This window comes from Papaver somniferum, chromosome 7 (assembly GCF_003573695.1).
Source record: "Papaver somniferum cultivar HN1 chromosome 7, ASM357369v1, whole genome shotgun sequence".
NCBI classification, from domain to species: domain Eukaryota; kingdom Viridiplantae; phylum Streptophyta; class Magnoliopsida; order Ranunculales; family Papaveraceae; genus Papaver; species Papaver somniferum.
Window position 1 is genome coordinate 206,356,925 of NC_039364.1, and position 25,310 is coordinate 206,382,234.

At 37.9% G+C, this 25,310-nt stretch overlaps 2 protein-coding genes across 2 annotated transcripts; one reads left to right on the top strand and one right to left on the bottom strand.

Moving 5' to 3' along the window:
• The first annotated feature begins 16,296 nt into the window (after positions 1-16,296).
• Positions 16,297-19,664, top strand: LOC113295851 (protein GLE1-like). Its single transcript, XM_026544180.1, has 10 exons — positions 16,297-16,386; positions 16,748-16,955; positions 17,222-17,331; positions 17,670-17,740; positions 17,933-18,014; positions 18,233-18,319; positions 18,519-18,602; positions 18,743-18,871; positions 19,043-19,165; positions 19,344-19,664. The coding sequence occupies exons 1-10, from the start codon at positions 16,297-16,299 to the stop codon at positions 19,662-19,664; spliced, it is 1,305 nt and encodes a 434-aa protein (XP_026399965.1).
• A 201-nt stretch (positions 19,665-19,865) lies between these two features.
• On the bottom strand, positions 19,866-22,154 carry LOC113299446 (putative pentatricopeptide repeat-containing protein At5g37570). Its single transcript, XM_026548464.1, has one exon. It carries the CDS (start codon positions 22,107-22,109, stop codon positions 20,322-20,324), a length of 1,788 nt encoding a protein of 595 aa, XP_026404249.1. The 5' UTR covers positions 22,110-22,154; the 3' UTR covers positions 19,866-20,321.
• Between the last annotated feature and the right edge of the window lie 3,156 nt (positions 22,155-25,310).

The window sequence follows — 25,310 nt, forward strand, 5'->3', positions numbered from 1 at the left end:
AAGAACAGCAAAAGCAACCTTTACCAGAGAAAGGTTGAAGTGGTTTTAACTATTACGTGCCAATAGTAATAACCTAATACCAAAGACTCATATGTATACTATATACACAACTTATGAGAAATAAATTGATAATAGTATAATCATGACTCACATATGGGATTAATTGTCATCATCCTTTTATGATTATTTGATTAAGCAACCCAACAAGTTAGATATGAAATCCGCTAAACCAAAAGTCACAAAATCATAAAAAGGTAACCGATTATGAGACCTATTTCATATAACTATGACAACACGGAGATACATTCATTTGTTCAAGAACGTTTAACAAAATATTCTGAATGTCATGAGTATTGAAACTTATCATTCGAGTGTCATCATTGTGACTATCTTTTGATACCATCCCGGTTGTCTTTAGAGGAGACTTTGGACTCCATTTAGAAATGGGTTTTGCTGAAGCAACTTTGTTCTTCCTATTATTTCTTCTTGAAATCCAAGATGAATCTCTTGAGGAAACATTAGGGTAACTGAAATGTTGGAAACTCTGAGAGTTAGCCTTTCTCCAATTTGGAACATCAGATCTGGTCTTTCCAAAGTTATCTTTCCTTTTGTAGCTTGAGAGATTCTGAGAAAAATTTGTAGAAGCCTGATAAGCAAACTTTGAACTATCATTACAATAATTCTTTTGTTCATTTTTAGGACAATGATGTCCTGATTTAGCATTATTGAGTTCAGCCAATTTTGCGGAAACACGTGCATCTATGACTTTTTCATTCCTTTTACGGAATCTGCATCCTCTTTCCAAGTGTCCTTTATTTCCACAATAAGAGCAATGTTTAGTAACATACGAACCATGGGGTTTAGTGTTACCTTGTTGTGGATTTTCTTTCATTGGAGTTTGACGGAATTTAAGTTTTCCATCTTTTTACTGAAGATAAAGGTGCTACAGATTTTTCTTTATGGAAGAGCAATCTTTTGTGGGAACTTTTGAAGCAATTTCTTCAGCAGAGTCTTTAGGCTTTATAAACTTTGTCTCCTGTTTAGCATTTAAAGTTTGTTTACCTTTGTAGCCCAATCCTCGAGTGTCACGAGGAACTCTATTTGACTTCAACATTGAGTCAAGTTGTTTTGTGCTACTATCGAACTTTTTCAAGTCCGCTTTAAGATCCATATTCTCTTTTTCCAATATTTCTATTTTTTCGAGAGCGTTATCTAAATCAACTTTAAATTTATCAATTTGAACTTTATAATCTATTTCAGATTCGGTAGAATTACTTACCTTAGTGTTCTTCAGATTTTCCACCTTTGTATGTAGTTTCCTTTCTCGATCATGACTTTCTTCGATTTTCTCTCTGTAACATTTGATGCATTCAAGATAATTACCAGAACCAATAATCTCAATATCGTTCTCCAATTCATCAAGTTCCTTTTTCAATCTTTCATTCTCTTCACGAAGATCACAGTCGAGTGCCTTTGGCTCCGGGGCTTCTCGATCATCACCTTTTTGTTTTCTGTATTTTTCAGAGACTTCAAGATAAGTCTCACCATTACTTACACATTCAATATCCTTATATAGAATATCAAGTTACCTTTTAAGATTTTCATTCTCTTTGCAGAGTTTATCACATTCAAGTGTTTTTGACTCTAAATTTACTTCAGAATCCTTTTCAGGTGTGCAATCAGTAGTTACATGAAAAGCGTTGTTCTCTTGAACCTCGGAACAATTAGAGCTATCAGAATTATTTTGTTTTTTATTCTCTGCACACTTTTGTGTTTTTTGAGAAGGAGAAGAATTCCTTTTCTTTTGTCTTAAAAACTTTCTAAATTCACGTGCAGTCGTATCAACACTGCAATTCTCAGTTTTTGTATCTGAAGAACAAGTCTTAGTTACAACTTTAAGGGTAATACCCACTTCATTCTTGAATTGATATTCAAGGTCAAAGATATTTAGTTTACCAACTAGAGCACTTCTACATAGTATGGAAAGATCATTAGCTTCCATGATGGCATGCTTTTTAGATTCGTATCTTGGTGGTAAAGACCTTAGAATTTTACACACAATATCTTTATCTGAAATAGTTTTTCCTAAAGCATAAGAGGCATTCACTATTTCAGAAAGTTTTTCATCAAACTCATCAAAGGTATCGTCTTCATCCATACGAAGATTTTCCCATCTAGAAGATAGGGTTAGAAGCCTAGCTTCTTTTTCAGAGGCATTCCCCTCAAATACGATATTAAGAATATCCCAAGCCTCCTTTGATGTTTTACACTTGGTCACATGATGATGGAGGTCTCGAGTTACAGCATGTATAATGGCGTTTAATCCATAAGAATTTTGCTCCGAAAGCAATTTTTCTTCATTACTGAATTCTTTCAATAACTTTAGTCTAAACTCAGTGGTTGAGTTGTCGACCAGTACTTTTGGGCGTACATACCCATCAATAACTAAAAACCCAAGTGTTAAAGTCATGAGCTTGAAGAAAAGACTGCATAGCCATTTTCCACCATAGATAGTTTGAGCCATCAAACCCTGGAGGTACGTTAACCGAATCATATCATTTGATTCAAAACTTTGTAAGTGGATCACACCAAACACAGATTGTTAGATCTTTTCGTGTTTGCCTGCTCTGATTCCAATTGAAAAGACGAGGGTACCCAAATACACCACAATCTTTTATTTTGATCACAACATATACAAGACCCACTATGTATAAACCTCTTGGAGAAACAATCACTCAAGGAATATTGCAACACAATGTCCACTTGAAATAGGGTTAGTCCGGACTGGCCTAACACGTGAATATTATAACAGATAAGTAAAGAGATCCAATACACTTTGTGTGACCGTCTATGGATGAAATCGAAACAATACAACAACAAAGTGTTCACTTGATAACCGAAACCTTATAAGATAAATATCAAGTGCCTAGTTAACGTACAAGTGTAATTACTTTAATTATAATATAAAAACAATTATAACGCGGAAATAAAGTAAAGCACACACCAGAATTTTGTTAACGAGGAAAACTATAATCTTGTAGAAAAACCCCAGGACCTAGTACAGATTTGAATACTCAATGAATTAAGACGCTACAAAAAGTAAACCTGCAACTTCATGTAGACACTACTAAGTAAACTAATATCCTAGTTACTCAGCTTCAGCAGTATTCTTGATTTGATAATATCTAGCAGAACCGAAGTTCTCAATAGATATTTGATACCCAATATACTAGCAGAACAGACGTTCTCTTTAGGAGTAGATCTAGTATATCTTCTTAGTGATTCACAACTACTTCTTCTTCAATTCTTCAATTCTTCAAAATCTTCAATCTTCGATTTAATCTTCAAAGTAACAATCTGCAAAAACAAACTTGATTCCTTATTGATTTGTCGCACAGAGCGGAGTCTGTTAACAATGGCAAATCAATGAATCCATCTTACGGATCTAGAAATACTTAGATCCGTAGAAACGTTGATCTTTGATCTAGTTTGAGTGAGCCTTATATTAGAAAAGAAGGTTCTCAAGAATAAACAAACTAGGTGCAATCAAAGATTCAACAACCGTTAGTCAATCAAATCAATCGAAAACAAAGATAAACCGCAATTATCTAGTTTCCCACCAACGGGTCGCGCTAGAGATTCTCAATCCCAAAAAAGACTTTAAAACGAGCGGTCGTAAGAGATTTCACCTAATTAGATTACTCTCCTCTCCGATAGGCGGCTACACCAGTAACAAAGACAAAAGAGGAAGTATGTTGTTAAGAAGGATTAGTTTGCTAGAAAGGAAAACTTCGTGTATTTATAGACAAGGAAGTTTGGACACCAAGGAATTTCCAAAACCGAAAATATTCTGAAGATATTCATAAATGCACAGATTCGGTTTTCATAATTTCTGGAAATGCTCTGTCCAATAATAACAATCGAAATATCTTGGAAAATATAATTAGTAAATGCACATTACCAATTCTGTAATTTCCATACAAATAAAATTAATAACCTTAATTAGAAGATTTTTAACTTATTTGTGTTTCGATCCTGGGATTCTCTTCCCTTAGCCGTTAAGGAATATCTTTGAACAATTATAGAAATAAACATTCTCAGCACGTATTCAAAGTTTTTCGACATCTTAACTTTGTAAGTTCTCTTTCGCACTTACAACCTTGAAACCGATTTTCCACACTTCCAAACAAGTTTAGAATTGGTTCATCTGACTTTCAAGAACTATGTGATTGATCAAACCAACATTCAATCACAATCATGGGTTTATGGTTCTACCAAAACAAGTTTCGGTTCTACCTCCATGTGAGTACTACGCATAGTCACACTAGCTTCCCAAAAGATTCGGTTTACTAGGTACTAGGATCGGTTCCCCACATATATATAGTATCTAACTTATATGTGTTGCACATGTTCACAGGATCGGTTCCCCTTTCTGCTGTAAACCTTGTTGCACGCCATACAAGGATCGGTTCCCCTTGATGTACTGCACCCCTTACAAGGATCGGTTCCCCCTTTCCCATACTAGGATCGGTTCCCCTTTCCCTTACAAGGATCAGTTCCCTTTCCCTTACAAGGATCGGTTCCCTTTCCCCAAGGCAGACATAATCCGATCATACCAAGGTGATTACTTAAGATTAGTTTTACTAATAAAAGTTATACCAATACAAAAGTCAGGCATTTGTGAATAGTTCTACCAAAAACACAACAAGTTGTGAGCGGTTATACTTTATCACACATATTGGTTGTTCATAAGATATGCAATGAATAACAAAGCCAATAACACCTGGCAATTTCCTTTTCGGTTCACAAAACAAGTTTATGAACTTACTTCCTTAGAACACATGTAAACATTGTTCCCTAGGATGAAATACTCACCTCATACCCATACATAATCATAATAGCATTCAAATGATTATGTCGATGTCTTATCTACAAAGTTTAATGGTTAAGCAATAAACCTCGTATTGTATTCCTTAATACTATGTCTATCTAAAGTTCAAATATGCTTCGCAGTTATGTTTTCAATATGCACGACTTGAAAGATACGTTAGGGAATGAAACAGTTCAAGTCAAATATCACTAACCTCAAGTGGAAGGATGATTGATGTCGTTGTAGCTCCTTGCTTCTTCACATCTTCAAGTCTTCGCAATACTTGTGATGTCTCATATCCTAATACTTTCAAGCTAACCTATACGAAGTTTAACTCTAGTACATAATCAAGCGACTCTTAAAATGAGTTTTGATTCACTAAAATATGACAACCAAACTTGACATACCAACGCTTGGTGAGTTCAACCGAGCCACGCTCTAACAATTTCCTTTTGTACCATGCACGGAGGAAGGCAGTTGAGCCCGCGAGCGCCAGCGCTCCATGGCCGGACTAACAGTGCACCAGTGCTGCTCATACCTATTGCCAAGAGTCGATCAAGTGTTTCCTGGTAATCCTTTCATGCCTTATCTTTTCAATTTTTTCTCGCCTGTCACCATCTATTGCTTACCCCGTAACAATGTCATTGTTACGTGCTAAGCTGAGGACTTAATGTTGATGGTGGTTTTCAGTTCAGGGTAGAATCGTAAAACCCGATGTTTAGCGTTGTCATCCTGCAAAAGAACGGGATCCATTTGAAAGTGATGAGTGCACAAACCTTTTCACTTACATATGTATTGAGCAATTCAACATATTTATGAAATTTATCCATAATGGTGCGTGAAGCAACAATCCCAGATATTCTATAAATTTTACCATATCGCGTTATTCGCTAATGCATGGTCTGCCTAGTATCTTCCTATGCTATGTTCCCAGCCGAACTCTCAATATTGGCATGACATGACGATTAACGTTCACTCGCAGCGGAGTAGCGTAAATCTCCCGAAGTGTCAGTATTGAGACCTGCATGAAAACACTCATATAGGCTACACCACCCTCTGACAAAGATATTAGCGTGTTAGCACGCCCTTTAATTGAAAGTTAGCGCGATCGAACGCGTTTAAATTTCTTAAGAAAAATCTAGACTGTTCATATCAGTCTCAAAAATGATCACGACCACACGATTTGGCCGCGCGATTTAGCAAGCATAGACTACTCCTGGCAGAACTAGGAAATCACCGTATTGACCATCGGCGGGCCCACTAGTGCCCTAGTCAATCGATTCCTACTTTGTTCATTCACAAGTGCTTCGAACGATTATCCCAAACATGGGTGATCGCGCTGTCGAAGAAGATAGATCAAACTGTTAGAGCATATCTCGGTCGACCTCGCATGCGTTGTTATATCAAGCATGTTTGTCAATGTTAGTGATCAAAACTACGAGTCTTGATTTCTAGTATATAATAGCTAAGTCTCGGACTAGGATAGAAAAGTGTAGTTGAGCTCAAGGACTTCATGGCGATTCATCATACAACGACGAAGATCTACTCAAGGAACCGTGGAACTTCATCAACAAAAAGGTATATGGAGACTTGAACTTATATGTCGCTCAAAAGTCTATCTATTCTATCTCATACTTCTTATGAGACAAAAAGTCGTATGCTATATAGACTGGATCATACACATTTGACATTTCGAGCTGAGTATTCACTACTTATCTTTTTCTCGAAATCGTGTGTTGGTAAAGCGTTTCGCTTTGATCAAGTTTATCTTCACCTAGTGACGAAAGTCATGAAAAGTTTCAATTACTTTGAGAATTGATCTGACGTGAAATGGTCTGTGAATAACGAGTATATAACGTCTTCTGAGAATGTCTCAATGATTGGAATGAGAGTTTAGATCACATAACCATGTATTCCGTAATCCGAAGTTTTCGAACTTTGTTGATTGAGAGAAACCGGAGGAATTGGCTTTGCCAAGTCCGCGAACTCAGTCCGCGAACTGACGGAAGTTCTCTTACCGAGAATTTCTGTTGGGATTTTCCAAAAACTCGTTTGCGTGTTTAGTCCGCGAACTCAGTCCGCGAACCTAGTCCGCGAACTGGCGAAAGTCTCTTTTCCGAGATTTTCTGATGAGTCTGCAAAACTCTGTCGGTTGCCTTAAGTCCGCGAACTTGTTTGTGATCTTAAGTGGTTATGATCTAAAGATGTTCTCTGAACATGAAACTTAAATTACTAAGGAATACTTTATGCAAACCGTGGCTATAAAGTTCATGAGCCGATTCATCGAATCGAATCATCTTTGTTTCAATTGTGTCTTGTGTAGTTACATAAGATCTCATAGCAATTGAACAACTCTCTAACTAGTTCATTTGAGTCAATTGAACTAGTTATGGTGAAGAAGAACTAGGTTAATATGAATTGCTCATATGGTTAACCTTTTGGGTTACTATGTTGAACCAACATACACGTACACGTTTGGGCATGGTTTTCACAAACCCAGTAAACGTCTACCCAAGTGTGTGTGACAAGCTAAGTTTTCAATCTAACGGTTGAGAAATATTAGCTTGAATCTAAATCAGGTTTTCATCTAACGGTGAATATGGATTGCTTTGTAATTAAGGAAAAACCCTGATTTGAAGGATATATAAAAGAGACATCTAGCATTGTGCAAAACTAATCCCCACACGTGTGTGTGATACTAGTGCGCTCGCTAGAGTCGATTCTCCTTTAACCTTTGGTTTTCTTCTCTAAAACCAATTTAACGACTTAAAGACTTCATTGGGATTGTGAAGCCATACCGATACTACTTTTATGGTAGTTGTGTGATCTGATCTTGCATCTTCTATCGTACGAGTACAATCTTTGATTGGCTTGAGATCGTGAGAGTTCTCCGATAGGCAAGAGAAAGAAGTCACAAACGTCTTCGTCTCACTGTTTGTGATTCCTCGAAAAACCGCTTGTGTAGTCAAGAAGGATTGTTGAGAGGTGATTGATTAATCTAGGGTGTTCTTCGGGAATATAAGAGCGGATTACCAATTGGTTCATGTTCACCTTGATTTTATATCTTAAGACGGAACAAAACCTAGGGTTTTTCTGTGGGAGACAGATTTATCCTTTAATAGACTTTCGTGTGTGAGACAAATTTGTTTATTATCAAGTCTGCGATTTTGGGTTGCAGCAACTCTTGGTTATGGGTGAGATCAGCTAAGGGAATCAAGTGCGCAGTATCCTGCTGGGATCAGAGACGTAGGAGTACGACTGTGCCTTGAATTAGTGGGAGACTGATTGGGGTTCAACTATAGTCCAGTCCGAAGTTATCTTGGATTAGGCTAGTGTCTGTAGAGGCTTAATACAGTGTGTATTCAATCTGGACTAGGTCCCGGGGTTTTTCTGCATTTGCGGTTTCCTCGTTAACAAAACTTCTGGTGTCTGTGTTATTTCTTTTCCGCATTATATTTTTTATATAATTGAAATAATACAGGTTGTGTGTTAAAGATCATCAATTGGAAATCCAACCTTTGGTTGTTGATTGATATTGATAGATCCTTGGATATTGGTCTTTGGTACCTTCCAAGTTATATCTCTTTGATAAAGACTCGCAGATTTCCATTTGCTTGAGTAAAAATCAAATCGAGAGATTGAGATATAAACTCTTTGATATATCTTTTTATTGATTGAGTCTAACTGTCTAGTTGATTCTCATAAAAAGTATATTGGAGTTTGTCCATACAGATTTCTAAGCGAAATATTGGGTGGTGTTGTTAGATCCCCGCTTTTTCAATTGGTATCAGAGCAGGCAAACACGTTTAAGACCTCAAAAGTCTGTGTTTGTAAGCGATCTGAATCTATGGACCGATGTGCTATCTCAATAAATGCACCACCAGAACCAGGGATTTCAGAATACTCTTCCATGACTGATTTTTTCATAAGTGTTGAAGAGTTGTTTTCCAAGCCATTAACTGGTATGAAATCCTTAGAAACATTCTCTGAAATTGAAAATAAACTTGAAATCCTATCATCTGAGATGGATCTCTATATTCCAAATGAGCAAGAATCTCTTTACAGGCTAGATCAAGCTATGATCAAAAATCATGCCATTGTTGACATTGATACGATTATTAAAGAGGTCTCTCCTCCGGGGTCAAAGATGAAGCATGAATTAATTGTTGATAGGACACTTAATGTTACTAATGCTATCATTGTTTTTGATGACTCCAGCATCTATTACATTTCCAAGACTGTCCTGTGTAATCTTAATAATTTTCTTCATTTGAGATGGAAAAAGAAAAATCAGAGAAATCGATCGTCACTGATTATTTTCCTTGATAATCTCAGGAAAAACTTACTCTGGAATAGGTTCAAATATTCAAAAGGGCTTTGTTCATGGAAGGAAGCTTTATCTTGGTGTCATAGTATGCAAGCGATAAGGTCTTGGTGTAAATAGGGTCTTGTACTAAACACACCCTTAACCAGCACGTGCGACTCACACACTTTGGTTCATGAACCGCTTCCGTACCAAATCCGGTTCGCAAACGTGTCGCTTGGTTTGCTCAACTTTTAAAAAGAAGAAAAACTCTCTTCTCGTTCTCATCTCCTTCTCCTGTTCAAGAACTGAAGAACAGTTCGCACACCTCTCCTCTCTTCATCACTTCTTCTCAAGTTTTTTTTCTCTTTTGTTGATTGCTTTGATTTCAGAAGAAGCTTTTGCATCTTGGGTCGAATCTCGTTTTTTTTGTTTCGAGTTTGTGTACGAGAATCACCATTGGTCCAAGTCCACGAACTGAGTAAGTCTTCTACTTCCTTTTTGGGTTTTCATCTTTCAATTATGAGTCATAGAAGAACTAGAAATGTTGGTAGTTCTAGCAATCAACCCAGGGACGAATCGTTCCTTGACCTAAATTTAGGAGTTAGGATATTTAATCATGCAGCATGTGAACCGTATCTAGAACTCATGAACAAAACACCTATTCTTGAACGTTTTCTTGACCCAACTATTGATGATATTCCTCACTTTAACAACTTGTTTAGTCATCATCATTGGGGAATAATTCACGAAACCTCGGGTAATGTTCATAATGAATTGGTTGCACAGTTTTATGCAAATATTCATGATGTAAACCGTGTAAACTGCTCTTTCAAAACCATGGTGGGAGGGACTGTGATTGATGTTAACAAAGAAATTGTCTCAAGATTGGTTCAAGTACCCATTGGTGGCACTCATTTTCCTCCATCCGAAAGACGAACTTTAGAAGACCTTTCTGTCTTACTATTTAATCAAAATCCTGTTCGAAATGATGGTAAGGTTTGTGTACAAGGAGCGGGTATTCATCTCAAGGTTGATGCTAAGCTTGTTGTGGCAAATATGTTACCAAGCACCTGTGACAACAATCGCTGGACGAAGGATGTTACTGAGTTTATCTACCTAATTGTTGAAGGGAGGTAGATTGATTTATGTGGAGTGATTGTCAATTCTATGATCATTGTTAAACAAAGCAGTAATAGGAGACCTGGACTTCCCTGTCTCATTTCAAGAATTTGTGCTGGATACAACCTTCAAATGATTGGAACCAATCTCGGAGGACCATCAATGATAAGAAGGTCAAGCATTGAGAAGATGATGCCCTCGACTGTCATAGGTACTCTTGTTGCTCCTGTTGCCCCACCGGCTGTTGAACTTGTTGTGCCATACCTTGCAAAAAAGTTCTATGAAATTGAGAGAGATCACTTTTATGAAAGTGACTAATCTCTAAAAAGTATGAATGCTGATGTTTGTTTTTCTAAGACTCTGCTTTAAATTCTATATGGGTTGTAATAACTTTTATGATTAGCTTTGAATACTTTGGTTCTTTATGAAAATATTTGCTACATAAGTTTCCCATATTTTTTCAAAAGTAAAGTTGTTCATAAATTGATATTCGTATTGATGAAAGGACGAATGGAATTTTGACAATTACAAGAGTTATGCCTATGCAGTCATTTATTTGATGGAAAATAGGATGAAATCTTTTGTTTGACAAGGATAAAGTCTATTATGTCGTTATGCAAATAGTGATGGAAAATAGAATAGATCCTTGTATGTTATCCACGGTATTGATCTTCATTGATCCATTTTGTTATGTTTTACCGTGAAGGCTCCATTGTTTATCTTATGTTGAGCACCTTACAACTATGTCGATTAATATTGGCCTTGTTGGTTGTTCCATGAGATGCTATATGTTGAGCATTCTTGAACTAAATTAATCATCTTGATTGGTTATTTAGTTATTTGCTCCGAAAGTCTTCTTTTGTCGAGCAAAATCTTTTGACAATTAAATTGATTGCTTCGGTGATTAGTTTGGTTGTGTATTATAATTAGACTAATTACACGTTCTCTTGTAATTAATATAGTTGAGTTTTTCATATATTCCACAAGTTCTTGTGTTGAGTATATGAACGACTATACTAATCATGTTCTATTGGTTGATGTAGTCGTATATTCCGTAAGGTTTTCCTTATGTTGAGTATTTAAACGATTAAGGTAGTCATCTCCGTGTGGTTATCTTAGTCGTAGCTCCGTGAGTTTTCTTATGTTGAGCACAATCAATTAAATTGATCACTTTTGTGTTTGATTTAATTGCGTATTCTGGTTAAATTAATCATGGGTTTACTTGTGATTAATTTGGTTGAGTTTTGGATATAGAAAATCATTTCCATGGTTTTTGGTGTCCAATTAAAAAATCCTTCTTTTCTTTCGAAATTAAGGTCGCTCTTGTTGTTCTTTCGGGAATGACATCAAATGGGAGAGAGTTCTTTTGAACTTGTGCTTAATGGTAATATATTGCGGGGTGTGCGGCTGTGGAATTTTATAGGGCTTATCTTGTATCTTAAAACTCCTTGATGAATGCATTTATCTACGGCTTTATGATTGCATCTAAATTAAGTTGGTATGTATTTTTCTTTTAGTCTATGAAATGTCTCTTGTGGAAATTTCATTATGATCTCGTTCTTTTACCTTTGCCAATTTTATTAAAAAAAAGGTGGAGAAATAATGTAGTTCACACTACAAATACATATGGTTTTCGGATCATTGTGTAAGGGGGAGTGGTTTCCATGATCGAGATGGAGTATTGACTAAGGGGGAGTGATACATATCACCATAGTATTTTTGTTAAAGTCGTGATGCAATTGGACTTTGATGTTACATAATAATACTATGTCACTGTATAATAATGATCGAGAATCTCGATTTCTCTCATTGTTATAGCTACGGATCTTCAACAACGATGGTGCTAAACTTACAACCTTTGGGATCATTGGAGTACTTGGAAGGACGAAGATTTCAAGAAACATTGAAGATTAGACTGTGGAATAGGAGCCACTAAAGTTTATCTTTTTTGTATTCCATATGTATTAATAGTTTTGTTACTAAAATTGACAAAGGGGGAGATTGTTAGAGCATAGCTCGGTCGACCTCGCATGCGTTGCTTTATCAAGCATGTTTGTCAATGTTAGTGATCAAAACTATGAGTCTTGATTTCTAGTCTATTATAGCTAAGTCTCGGACTAGGATAGAAAAGTGTAGTTGAGCTCAAGGACTTCATGGCGATTCATCATACAACGACGAAGATCTACTCAAGGAACCGCGGAACTTCATCAACAAAAAGGTATGTGGAGACTTGAACTTATCTATCACTCAAAAGTCTATCTATTCTATCTCCTACTTCTTATGAGACAAAAAGTCGTATGCTATATAGACTGGATCATAAACATTTGACATTTCGAGCTGAGTATTCACTACTTATCTTTGTCTCGAAATCGTGTGTTGGTAAAGCGTTTCGCTTTGATCAATTTTATCTTCACCTAGTGATGAATGTCATGAAAAGTTTCAATTACTTTGAGAATTGCTTTGACGTGAAACGGTCTGTGAATAACGGCTATATAACGTCCTCTGAGAATGTCTCAATGATTGGAATGAGAGTTTAAATCACATAACCATGTATTCTTTAATCCGAAGTTTTCGAACTTTGTTGATTGAGAGAAACCGGAGGAATTGGCTTTGCCAAGTCCGCGAACTCAGTCCACGAACTGACGGAAGTTCTCTTACCGAGAATTTCTGTTGGGATTTTCCAAAAACTTTTTTGCGTGTTTAGTCCGCGAACTCAGTTCTTGAACCTAGTCCGCGAACTGGCGGAAGTTTCTTTGCCGAGATTTTCTGTTGAGTCTGGAAAACTTTGTCGGTTGCCTTAAGTCCGCGAACTTGTTTGTGAGCTTAAGTGGTTATGATCTAAAGATGTGCTCTGAACATGAAACTTAAATTACTAAGGAATGCTTTATGCAAACCGTGGCTATAAAGTTCATGAGTCGATTCATCGAATCGAATCATCTTTGTTTCAATTGTGCCTTGTGTAGTTACATAAGATCTCATAGAAATTGAACAACTCTCTAACTAGTTCATTTGAGTCAATTGAACTAGTTATGGTGAAGAAGAACTAGGTTAATATGAATTGCTCATATGGTTAACCTTTTGGGTTACTATGTTGAACCAACATACACGTACACGTTTGGGCATGGTTTTCACAAACCCAGTAAACGTCTACCCAAGCGTGTGTGACAAGCTAAGTTTTCGATCTAACGGTTGAGAAATATTAGCTTGAATCTAAATCAGGTTTTCATCTAACGGTGAATATGGATTGCTTTGTAACTAAGGCAAAACCCTGATTTGAAGGATATATAAAGGAGACATCTAGCATTGTGCAAAACTAATCCCCACACGTCTGTGTGATACTAGTGCGCTCGCTAGAGTCGATTCTCCTTTAACCTTTGGTTTTCTTCTTTAAAACCAGGTTAACGACTTAAAGACTTCATTGGGATTGTGAAGCCAGACCGATACTACTTTTATCGTAGTTGTGTGATCTGATCTTGCATCTTCTATCGTACAAGTACAATCTTTGATTGGCTTGAGATCATGAGAGTTCTCCGATAGGCAAGATAAAGGAGTCATAAACATCTTCGTCTCACTGTTTGTGATTCCTCGACAAACCGCTTGTGTAGTCAAGAAGGATTGTTGAGAGGTGATTGATTAATCTAGGCTGTTCTTCGGGAATATAAGACCGGATTATCAATTGGTTCCTGTTCACCTTGATTTTATATCTTAAGACGGAACAAAACCTAGGGTTTTTCTGTGGGCGACAGATTTATCCTTTGATAGACTTTTCTGTGTGAGACATATTTTTTATTATCAAGTCTGTGATTTTGGGTTGCAGCAACTCTTGGTTGTGGGTGAGATCAGCTAAGGGAATCAAGTGCGCAGTATCCTGCTGGGATCAGAGGCGTAGAAGTACAACTGTACCTTGAATTAGTGGGAGACTGATTGGGGTTCAACTATAGTCCAGTCCGAAGTAAGCTTGGAGTAGGCTAGTGTCTGTAGCGGATTAATACAGTGTGTATTCAATCTGGACTAGGTCCCGGGGTTTTTCTGCATTTGCGGTTTCCTCGTTAACAAAACTTCTGGTGTCTGTGTTATTTCTTTTCCGCATTATATTTTTTATACAATTGAAATAATAGAGGTTGTGCGTTAAAGATCATCAATTGGAAATCCAACCTTGGATATTGATGGATCCTTGGATATTGGTCTTTGGATATTGATGGATCCTTGGATATTGGTCTTTGGTACCGTCCAAGTTATCTCTCTTTGATAAAGACTCGCAGATTTCCATTTGCTTGAATAAAGATCAAATCGAGAGATTGAGATATAAACTCTTTGATATATCTTTTTATTGATTGAGTCTAACTGTCTAGTTGATTCTCATAAAAAGTGTATTGGAGTTTGTCCATACAGATTGCTAAGCGAAATGTTGGGTGGTGTTGTTAGACCCCTGCTTTTTCACAAACGAGGTAGACCGGCGAAAACGGTCTTAGAAACGTCACAATCGTCCAACTTCGCTAGCCTAGTTGGACGGCTTGGATTTTCCTACAAGCGATTAAGGAAGTGTCATCGTGTCCGTTGGCGTCCCAACTTCCCCTTTGGTCGATCGACCTGCCCGTGACAAGCCTATAGGGCGTTAAATCGTTTTGCCCGAACTAGGACAAACACGCTATTTCAAAACCCTAATTTTGGGTTGCGACAGTATATTATTGTCGCAAAACCATCATATCCGTCCAACTTCGCCATCCTAGTTGGACGACTTAGATCGCGTTCCAAACGATCAAGGAGGTGCCAATGCGTTCACCACCGACCCAATATTATCCCCGACCAATCGACTTGCTCATGGGAAGTCAATGGCACACCAAATTGTTCGATTGAACTAGGGTGGACGCGGTTGCTTTGAAACCCTAATCGGTGTTTGCGGCAACATATTACTACCTCAAATCGATCACGACCATCCATCTTTGTCAGCCGAATCGAGTGTCTTATATCTAATTTTAGATGGCCCAGGAGATGTCAGCATATTCACCAGAGGCTCGTCTTCGCACATGGCTAATCGGCTTGTTCGAATAGCGCCCAACACTTTGATTCGACCAGCCAAAACAGGGTTGGCCGCGCGGCCCCTAAACCCTAAATTGTGTCAACGGCAATATGTAACTGCCGAAAATCATCTCATCCATCCAACTTTGCTAGCCTAGTTAGATGATGTAGATTTATTTTCAGAAACCCAACAGGGTAGCATTGTGATCACCGGCCACCCCTCCTTCACAGGGGATGATCGACCAAAAATAGCTTGTCCCTAAAGCTATTAAACGATCACTCCAAGGTGGTCGGTCATGCTACCTTTTTTAAGACGCTCAATCCACGACTGATTCAATCGACCTCTAAAACAATGATGCTTCTTGCACATCGATTATTTTCGGCTGCTTGCTTAAAAGCGATGATTCATACACATCGATTATAAGCGATGTTTTATAAATATTGGTTTCACAAATAATTTATTATTTGACCTAAAAGCACTGTGTGCTTCTTTCAGCGACGAGTCTCACGACTCGACCCACTTACTCGAGACATCAAACATGTCACAAACTGGGGGATGCTCACTGGGGTATTGGTTTGGCGATTTACAGCGTACATCGTGCAACGCGCCCATTACGAGAACGTGTCAGGGAAGAACGGACGGTTAACAACAATGAGATAGTGGGTGAAGGCGTGACCAGTTTCCCTTCATAGTGAAAATGTGGTGATCACCACTTTTACACAACTCCACTTCCCCATTGCTAATCACCTCCACTTCCTATGAGATCAGGGTGTGCTCGAACATGACTTGTATCCTGTTTCAACTCGAGTTTGTTAGTTTTTAAAGGCCACTTCTTGTTTTTCTTGGATCAATTGATCTTTTATACGTTTGTGCTGTTGCTTCATGTGGTATCATAAACTTGCGATAAAATGAGTTATGGAGAGTTTGTCACCATGGAAGAGTTTAAAAGTCGAACAATGAAGAGTTTACTAAGATGGAAGAATGGTTGTCAAGGTGATTTTGGTATATGTTCCTGTCTATCTTGAGAAGACATTTGGACAAAATTCTAGTGGTTCTGTTTTCAACCATAAAGTGATTTCTAGCAACTCTTACCTTCTATCACCCACATACATGACTACCAGCCACTTTACAATCCTCTGACAGCCTTAACCCTGTCTAGCACAAACATTCTCTGATCCAATCTTCATCTCAGGTTTTGTCTACTTCAGGTGGATAACTGGATATACTTTTGTTAATGACTTAATTAAAATGTTTTCCAAGCATTTGAACTCATCCTCCTTTGTGTTATCGAAAACTCAGAACTAGTGATGGGCAGGATATGATTGTGTTTTCTTATCATGTGGGTGCCTATGTATTAAACATTTGAGACAGCTAAGTCAGTTTTGGTTGTTCCAGAAGGTATTAAGCCAAAATTGTTATTGCTGAGGTGCAGGCTGTGAAAAAGACGGCTGAAGAAGCACGAAAGGCAGCAGCTTTTGAAGCAGAAAATCGGAGAGCTAAAGAGGCTGCAGAAAAAGAAGTCGCAGAGAATGCAAAAAAGGCAAGTGAAGAGGCACAAAAGAGGGAAGCTGCTCAAACACTAAAAGATGTAAACAGAAGTGAACCTGGCAGATCTGGATCAAATATTTCACCATCAGCAGGTACTTTGGATGTCTGGGACTTGTCTGGCTTCGTGTCTGCCGTTTACTTTGGTCCTGTATTATCCGCTCTGAATTTTTCCAGCTACCAACAACCTTCAGCCTTTTACCAATTTATTTTACGTTCGAATTCTTTTCGCGAACTGGAATCCTGTAATTTCCAGTTTGTGGTAGCCTTAAAGTGGATTAGGAAAGTTCATACAGTATCCATGTTCCTTTAATTTGATTTGGCGCACATGCAAGCATAATAGTCCTCAATATCGTGACAGGTAGTTTAGTTAGGGCTGCCGATAGTGCTCTACGAGTAGAGGTTGAAAGGCTTCAAAAGTTTAAGGAGGTTGATGAAAATAACCAGGCTTTCAGATTGAGTCATAATCAGGTGATTGCTTCTTCTTGCTTTTTCTCTTTCTTTCTTCTTTTAATCTCCTGAATACTCGTATATGTACTTTGATAACATGTTAACAAGTCTTGGTAGTAAAGCTAATGGAGAAATAGTAAAACTTGTCTTATATACTCAGTTTTTTGCAAGTAGGTCGTTTGCTTACTTGTCTTGCCTTGAATGAATAGCTCCACATGTGCAATTAGTCTATACAACTGAATTAGCTAATCTAATATTTTTTATTCGTAAAAGCTTGTTTCCATGGTACCAAATAGGTTCCCGGTCATCTTTCACAAGGTTTCTCAAGGTTTTGTGTTTCATGCCTCATGTTTGGACAGGATTTTCGTAGTCATGAATTGCAAATTGGTTGGCGGATAAAGCAAATATCTGGGAATAGAGACAGTGTCAGGTGGGTGGTTTCTTTTTCTTTTCTTATAATAATTATTATTTTTAAACTATTGTCTCAATAGAATCATTATAGTTTGCACTAGCCGTTCTCCAAAGCAGAAACCTGTTTGCTGAAAGGTTTCTAGTTGTACATTTTGATATCTTACAAGCTGATAAAATTGATTGACCCTCATTTCTACTTTCTGTTTTTCAGAGCAAAAGCGAGTGAACTGATTAGACTTATTAATGATCCTCTATGTCCTCAATTAATTAGTGCTGTTATGTTTGCAAAGAAGGTAATCTGCATTGTGCTTACAAAGGGAAAAAATTATTTTAGTATCTTTAGGAAATTAAAAAGAGTTCCTTGATGTGCGGAACATCTTTTGCAAAAGCTTTGTTAACTATCATGTTATAAGTTGAGACTGTCAGTTCTTTTCTTTATGCAGCCTTCGCATTTTATTGCATTAATGAATTTACTTATTTACTAAAACTGTCAACCACTCTCATTTCACAGGTTGTGTCTCAATGCTCAACCCAGAGTGCAAACTTTAACAGTACTGCATTTGCCTGTGGGCATGTCATTTTTCTTGTTACTTCACAGGTTATCACCTTTCTATTCGTTCTTTAGAAGTTTAGAAGTTAACATTTTGTATGCTCTCCTAGTGAAACTTTAATCAAAACGCAAGCCAAAGTAGACCTCATGGTAATGCAATATCTGGAAATGGAATGACAGGCTTCATCATTCTGTCATTGCATTAGAAACTCAAGTATCATTTTTAAAATATTTGTCTATGGATCAGGTTCCCCTTGTGATGGATCTTCTTCTTGCGGAGCTCCATAAGGCTTGTATATACACTGTTCCAAAGCATGTAGCTTACTCAGAGGGGGGTTAGTTTGGCTTAGCCTCAGGAAAATCCTTCTTGAAGGATAATTCTGTACAAAAATATATCAAGTCTTGTGTTTTAATGAGTAAGATTTGGTTTTTTAAAGACTCAATATTAAATTTTTTTGGTTTCCATTACAGTCAACAATATCTAAAGAAGACTACTTTAAAGTGATGGGTTTCCGAGAAGAAGATGGGAAGGCTGAAAGCCGTGAAAGTTATTTGGAAGGAGTGGCATCTTATATGAAACTATATGGAGCACTAGTTCAGGTTGGTACTTCTCATTTTCATCAGCTAAAGTCTATCATGAACCTAAATATGTGAACACTATAAACCAAGTTGTTCAAGCAATCCACCAACTTCTCTAGTTGCATGCTCCTCATTTATTCGTTTTTTTTTTAATGTCGTCTGACATGCTAACTGCTCTGCTTGTTGTGGCAGACGGAAGTTAGCGGTGTCCAAAACCTACATGGTCTGAAGGAAAGTTGGGCATGGATTGCCAGGTTGTTGAATTCACTCCCAGCCAACATATACACGGCAGTAGCTCTGAACAGTTTCCTGGAAGTAAGTTGGTCGCAGAACTACTAGTTCGATTTTGAACAAGAACCAATCCCATGTTGTTTTACTGTCACATGAAGCAAGCTGGCATAATTTCATTCCAAGCTCGCTTTTTCTTCTTCCTTTCCCTGAAAGGGCTGGACAACTTCCGTCAATTAAGCAACCTTAATTTTGTGTTTCACAGATGGCAGGTTTTGCACTCTTTAAGACATACAAAACTCAGTTCCGGAAGATACTTAATATCATATCTCGCCACTTCCTGGGTGCCCTGGAATCAAAAAAAAATCCAAAGCTGAATCCAATCATCATGAAACTTAAAACTTATATCTACACAAACCAATTCCTCAAGGAACCAGAAGGGTGGCTTTTGAAAACTTCTTTATTGTCTGAGATGGCTATGCCAGAGGCAAATTACAGTCCTCAACAGAACTACCATTCTCAGCAGAACTACCATTCTCAACAGAATTACTATCCTCAACAGAATAGACGATATCACAACTATTGATTCATATCAATTGTCGTTGTCCAAGAGTTTGAAGGAAATGCATCAAACAGCTATAACATTCAATTATTTTCTTTGTTATCAATCTTATGTTGTATCTATTATTATTAGTTCTCTTGTATTACCCCCATATCTGGGTGATAAAATTTGTTATGAGAGCAGTAGATGGTAAAAAACTAAAAACTGTTATTATGAAAGCAGTAGAAAAACCAAAAAGCTGCTTCTATTGAAAGCCTACAATTTTGTCAGTCTTAGCATACATACAATGTACCAGTAAAGAATAAATAATAATATTGAAACTGATCAGGGGTTTCCTTCGGAATGTAGAACGATCCATCCTTCCAGAATGATTTAATAGGAAGCTAAAAGATCCTCAAAGACCCGCATAATTTGTTTCCCCCGTGTAATTCAGCTGCCTGGTTTCACCTTTTTAAGATGTTTTCGAAATCATCCACCAAGTTCCAGCTCTTGTCGTTCAGCAGTGCATCCACCAAGTTCTTGCTCTTGTCAGTCATTAACGCATCCAATGGACTACAGCATATGATACATGGATCCTAGTGCACCTGACACAGTTATTTGTTGAAATGATGAAGCAAGCAATATGGAAGCAGGTGCACGTGATGTTGTTCCATTGAGGCGATGAACCAAGTAGTATGGATGCTACTGACCTCCTTCATTAGCTGATCGTTTCAACTGAATTTCATGACAATGATTTCTACTTTTGACTTCAATCCAACTACATCCAGGAAGCTTATCGATCCTTTTCTCCTTCATTGCAACCCTCACTTTTGCAGCTTCCTCCCATTGTCCTCTAGAAGCGTAGGTACTCGAAAGAAGCAAATAATTCCCAGTATTTCCAGGCTCCAACGTTATTAGCTTCTTCGCAGTGCTTTCAGCAATCTCGACATTTCCATACGTTTTACACGCCGACAACAGAGCACCCAAAGCTCCAGGATGAGGTCCCTCTGGCATACTCATGACCATCTCGTGAGCTTCATCGAGTCGCCCAGCACGTGCAAGCATATCGACCATGCAGGCAAAGTGGCCTGCCTCAGGCTTAATCTTGTAATCATTAACCATTTCATCCCAAAACCTCAAACCATCTTCAACGAGTCCTGTATGGCTACAAGCTGTAAGTACCCCCACAAACGCTATATTGTCCGGGTCAATACATTCCGCCTGCATTTTCCGAAAAATTTCTAGAGCTTTGAAACCATGCCCATGAGAAGCAAGACCTGTGATAAGCGCACTGTAAGAAAACACATCCGGGGAAGGTATCCCGCGAAACAACCGGCATGCTTCTTCCATATTACCACATTTTGCATGCATGTCGATTAGTGCAGTGAGGATTTTCTCATTTCGTTCAATTCCTTCTCTATCCACGTAAGACCCGATCCAATTTGCCAACTCAGTCCCACCCAACTGCGCCGAGGCAGAGATTACACCAGTCATAGTTACAGCCTCCGGTTTTATCCGTGCTTTTTCCATTCCGCGGAAAAGTTCCAATGCTTCACTGGGTCGCCCATTCTGCGCATAACCATTAATCATCGCAGTCCAAGCAATTATATTTCTTTCACGCATTGAATCAAAGAGAAATCTGGCTGAATCCATATATCCGCTCTTTGCATATCCCACTAACATTGTTGTCCACGAAACTACATTTCTTTCAGGCATCTTATCAAATATTCGACGAGCTGAACTCAAATCACCACCATTAACATAACCAACAATCAACCCATTCCAAGATATTGCATTTCTAACCGGCATATGATCTAATACTCTTTGCGCTTGGCTCATATCTTCCCCAAGCCATGCATGAGCCCCTATAAGAGCATTATAAGAAACAACATCTCTATCAAGCATTTCATCGAACACCCAACGCGATTGATCCAACGAATTACATTTTCCATACATATCTATCAATGCATTCGAAACCGGAGTATATAACAGAAACCCAGTTCTCAAAATACGTCCATGAATCTCAACTCCTTGTTTAAGAGCAGATAGAGGAGCACATGAGTTAAGGAGAAAAGGGTATGTGTAATTATCGGGTTTAATTCCTCTGCGAAGCATTTGGAAATAGAGATGGAGGGATTTAATGCAAAGAGATGGGTTTTTAGAGAAAGCTCTAATGGTGTGATTATAGAGAGATAATGTTGGTGTTGTAACAGAAGAGAAGACAAGGTGAGTATAGTTAGAGAAAGAGAATGAAGTGTAAAGAGAGACAAGAGTAGAAGCTAAAGAGTTGTTTTGATGGAGATGTGATCTGAAAATTTGGGCATGAATTTGTTTCAGTTGAGAGAGTGATGAACATGTTTTCAGTAGAGATGCAGCTCTATCTACTTTGTTGTTTGTATGATGTTTGTTGTAATTTAGGTTTTGGTTAAGTGTTGATTCTTGCATCTCAAACTTCAATCTTTTTTCGTCTCCCTCTCGCAAAAACGGCATGCCATATATCTCTTGTATGCACCTAATGCATGGTCATGATACCAAACTGCAAAAATGCAGGACTTGCCAAACTGAAATACCTTCATTTTACTAGAATGCGAAATTCGGGATAAAAAAAAAACAATTTGGGGATATAAGAAAAGGACAAAAATTTGATCCAGATATCAATTCGGGGTCACCCCTTATCTAAGTATTTTACGTATTACCTAATCTACTCCTCACTAATCAGGATTAGTGATTAATAATAATTAGTAAAATCATAAGATTTTTGATAAATGATTAGTGTGTTTTATTTGAATTTGGGTGAGTGAGGTGAGCGTAGAAGGAGGGAAAAATATTTTTGAGTGGAATTTTTTTTGTGAAAATGGAAGATGATTTTGAGGAGAGAATTGCAGCTGTTGAATCTTTAGCTCAACTACAACAAGGAGCTAATGACAACAACTCTCAATTGCAACTCTTTGTTGAGCCAACACCCTTGAATGATGATTTTGACGAGTATGGAGAGTTTTTCGAAGAAGCTACACAAGAAAGTAAACTTGCACCACATGCAAGCATCCCCAATACACAGGTAAAGCTGCTAGGAGGTTGAAAAATCGATTTTTTTCTTTAAACCCGCCATTTTTTCAACTGTAAAACCTAGGTGCCGGCATAGAAATGGTATGAATACCATGCCGGCAGACTCAATACCGGCATGGTATTCATACTACGACCATGTCGGTAGAGCGATATTCCCCATTTTGAATATTGATCCGGCATAGTATTCTACTAAAAAACTATGCCGGTACGCATTTAACTTTTTTACCTACCAAGGAATATAATACTGAATATTCAACCAGCATGGTTTCATTGATAGGTTTTTATGCCGGAACTGCATGAAAAACATACAGGAAACATTTCCATCTAAAACCAAGTACCGGCATGGGAAATTAATAAACCTCAACGCCGGAACTCCGTACCGGCGTGGTACTATTAATCTCGAGAATGCCGGCGGCGCAACAGGCGTTGTTAAGTTTCAATTTTACAATGCCGGTACCTACCAAAAAAACATACAGGAATAAATGTTTTCCAAAGCTAAATACCGGCATTACATATCAATTATTTTTAATGCCGGAAGCGTGTACCGGCTTGGGACAATAAATTACGAGAATGCCGGCACCTTGGCTTCCGGTGTTGCTGTCTAATGAATCTTTTATGCCGGAATAAGTTTCAAATTTGGTCTTCAGTTTTGGTTAAGTTAGACTATGCCGGAACATTGGTGGAGCATGCCGGTACGGGTTTCCGGCATGGTGTTTTAATTTCGTTTGGAACTAATTTTCATTCGATCTTTAGGTGGTGACATATATTGATCCAACAAATGCAAAGCTGCTTCATCGGGATACGTCGGAATACTATAAAATACCTCTGGTATGTGACCAAAAAATACTTTTCATCTAGTATCTTGAACTTCACTAATGGATTGCTAGTAATGAACCTTCTAATGAACGTGAAATTGATCTTATGTAGGGAATAATAGATCGAAATGAAGCAATCGCTTGGGCTAAAGAGACGGCTCTTAAGAACATGTGTGTGTTGGTGAGGAATACCGAAGGTTCAATGAGGCGTTTTGAGATGGCTTGCGAGAGAAGTGGGAAATACAAGGAGAAGAATAGCCACAAGAGAAAGGATTATGTATATTCAAAGAATACTAATAGGGTATACAAGACTCGTACGAGGAATTTCCCGTTTAAGCTTGTATTCTGTTTAAATGACATGAACAAATGGGATTGTGAGGTTTTGTGTGGCTGTCATAACCACCGGGATCCGAAAGATTTTGTTGGTCACTCCCTAGTTGCGAAACTAAAACCTCATGAGTTCGAGGATGTAAATAGATTGACCAAAGCACTTATCAAACCGAGACAAATTCTCAGAGGCTTCAAGGAAAAGGATGCGTTTAACGTGTCTTCTCTACGTACAATCTCTAGCGCGCAAGAAACTATTAGAAGGGTGGAATGGGAAAGGAGGTCCGTTATGCAAGAATTTGAGAAGATAGCTTGGGATTACAACTACACGCGTATCATTAAAAGAGGGACGGACGATAAGCCCCTTCAAATATTCATTTCGCATCCTTTGCTTTCACAATTGGCAAATACATGTTGTGGTGTTCTTTTGATGGATTGTACCTATAAGACAAACAAGTACAATATGTCGTTGTTCAACATCGTGGGGCAAACCTCGTACAAGGTAACATTCACATGGGCTTGGTGTTTAATGGAAAACGAGAGGGACTATAATTATCATTGGGCATTACGACAACTGAAATTATTCTTCCAGGAAAATAAACTTCCGAGGGTCATCGTAACCGATCAAGATGACGCATTAATGAAAGCAATATCCGACGTCTTCCCGGACGAAAAAAATTTCCTATGTACATATCATATACGTCAAAATATCATAAAAACTTGCCATGCCTTGTTTGAACCCACTAAGGCGGATATTAAGAAGAGAATGATTGTTCAACTAGAGGAAGATGTTTGAAAGAACAAATTATCCCCCGAAGAAGAAGAAGAAGATGAGAGAGGCAAGATAAAGGAGCGAGTGGACAAAGAACATGCGGAAAATCATAAAAAGTGGTTGGAATTTCTAAGAGATTGGGAAAAAGTTTATTGGTTTCTTACCGAGGTTATGTACGAAAAGAGATTGGAGAAGTTTATTGCCGATTGGAATGAAGTTTATCCAACTGCCGTTTGGTATTGTCGGACTCAATGGTTGGATAAGTTCAAGGAAAAATTTGTGCGTGCATGGACAAACCGGTATAGTGATGAGTGCCAAATATTGTATATATTTATCCCTTTTTGTTGGCATTTAACTCATCTTTTGTGCATTAATTCTACATTTTATCCCATATTCTGTATTTTCATTGTTTTCAAGAATAAGTATTTTTATTAATTAATTTTGCATTTTTAGGTAATAAATAAAGTCTGGATGACTTGCGGAGCAAAAAGAGCAGAGAAGTAGTGAAAAGCCGGGAGAAATCACGCAAGGAAGCCGCGAAGAATGGTGCGCACAACCTCATTTTCTACACACAAAAACGCCTCCGTTCTCAGCCATCAGATCAGCTCTCAGAAGCATCCGATGGTCCCTCCTTCATAGAGCATCAAAATCTGAAGTCTTATTGTATATATTTATCCCTTTTTGTTGGCATTTAACTCATCTTTTGTGCAT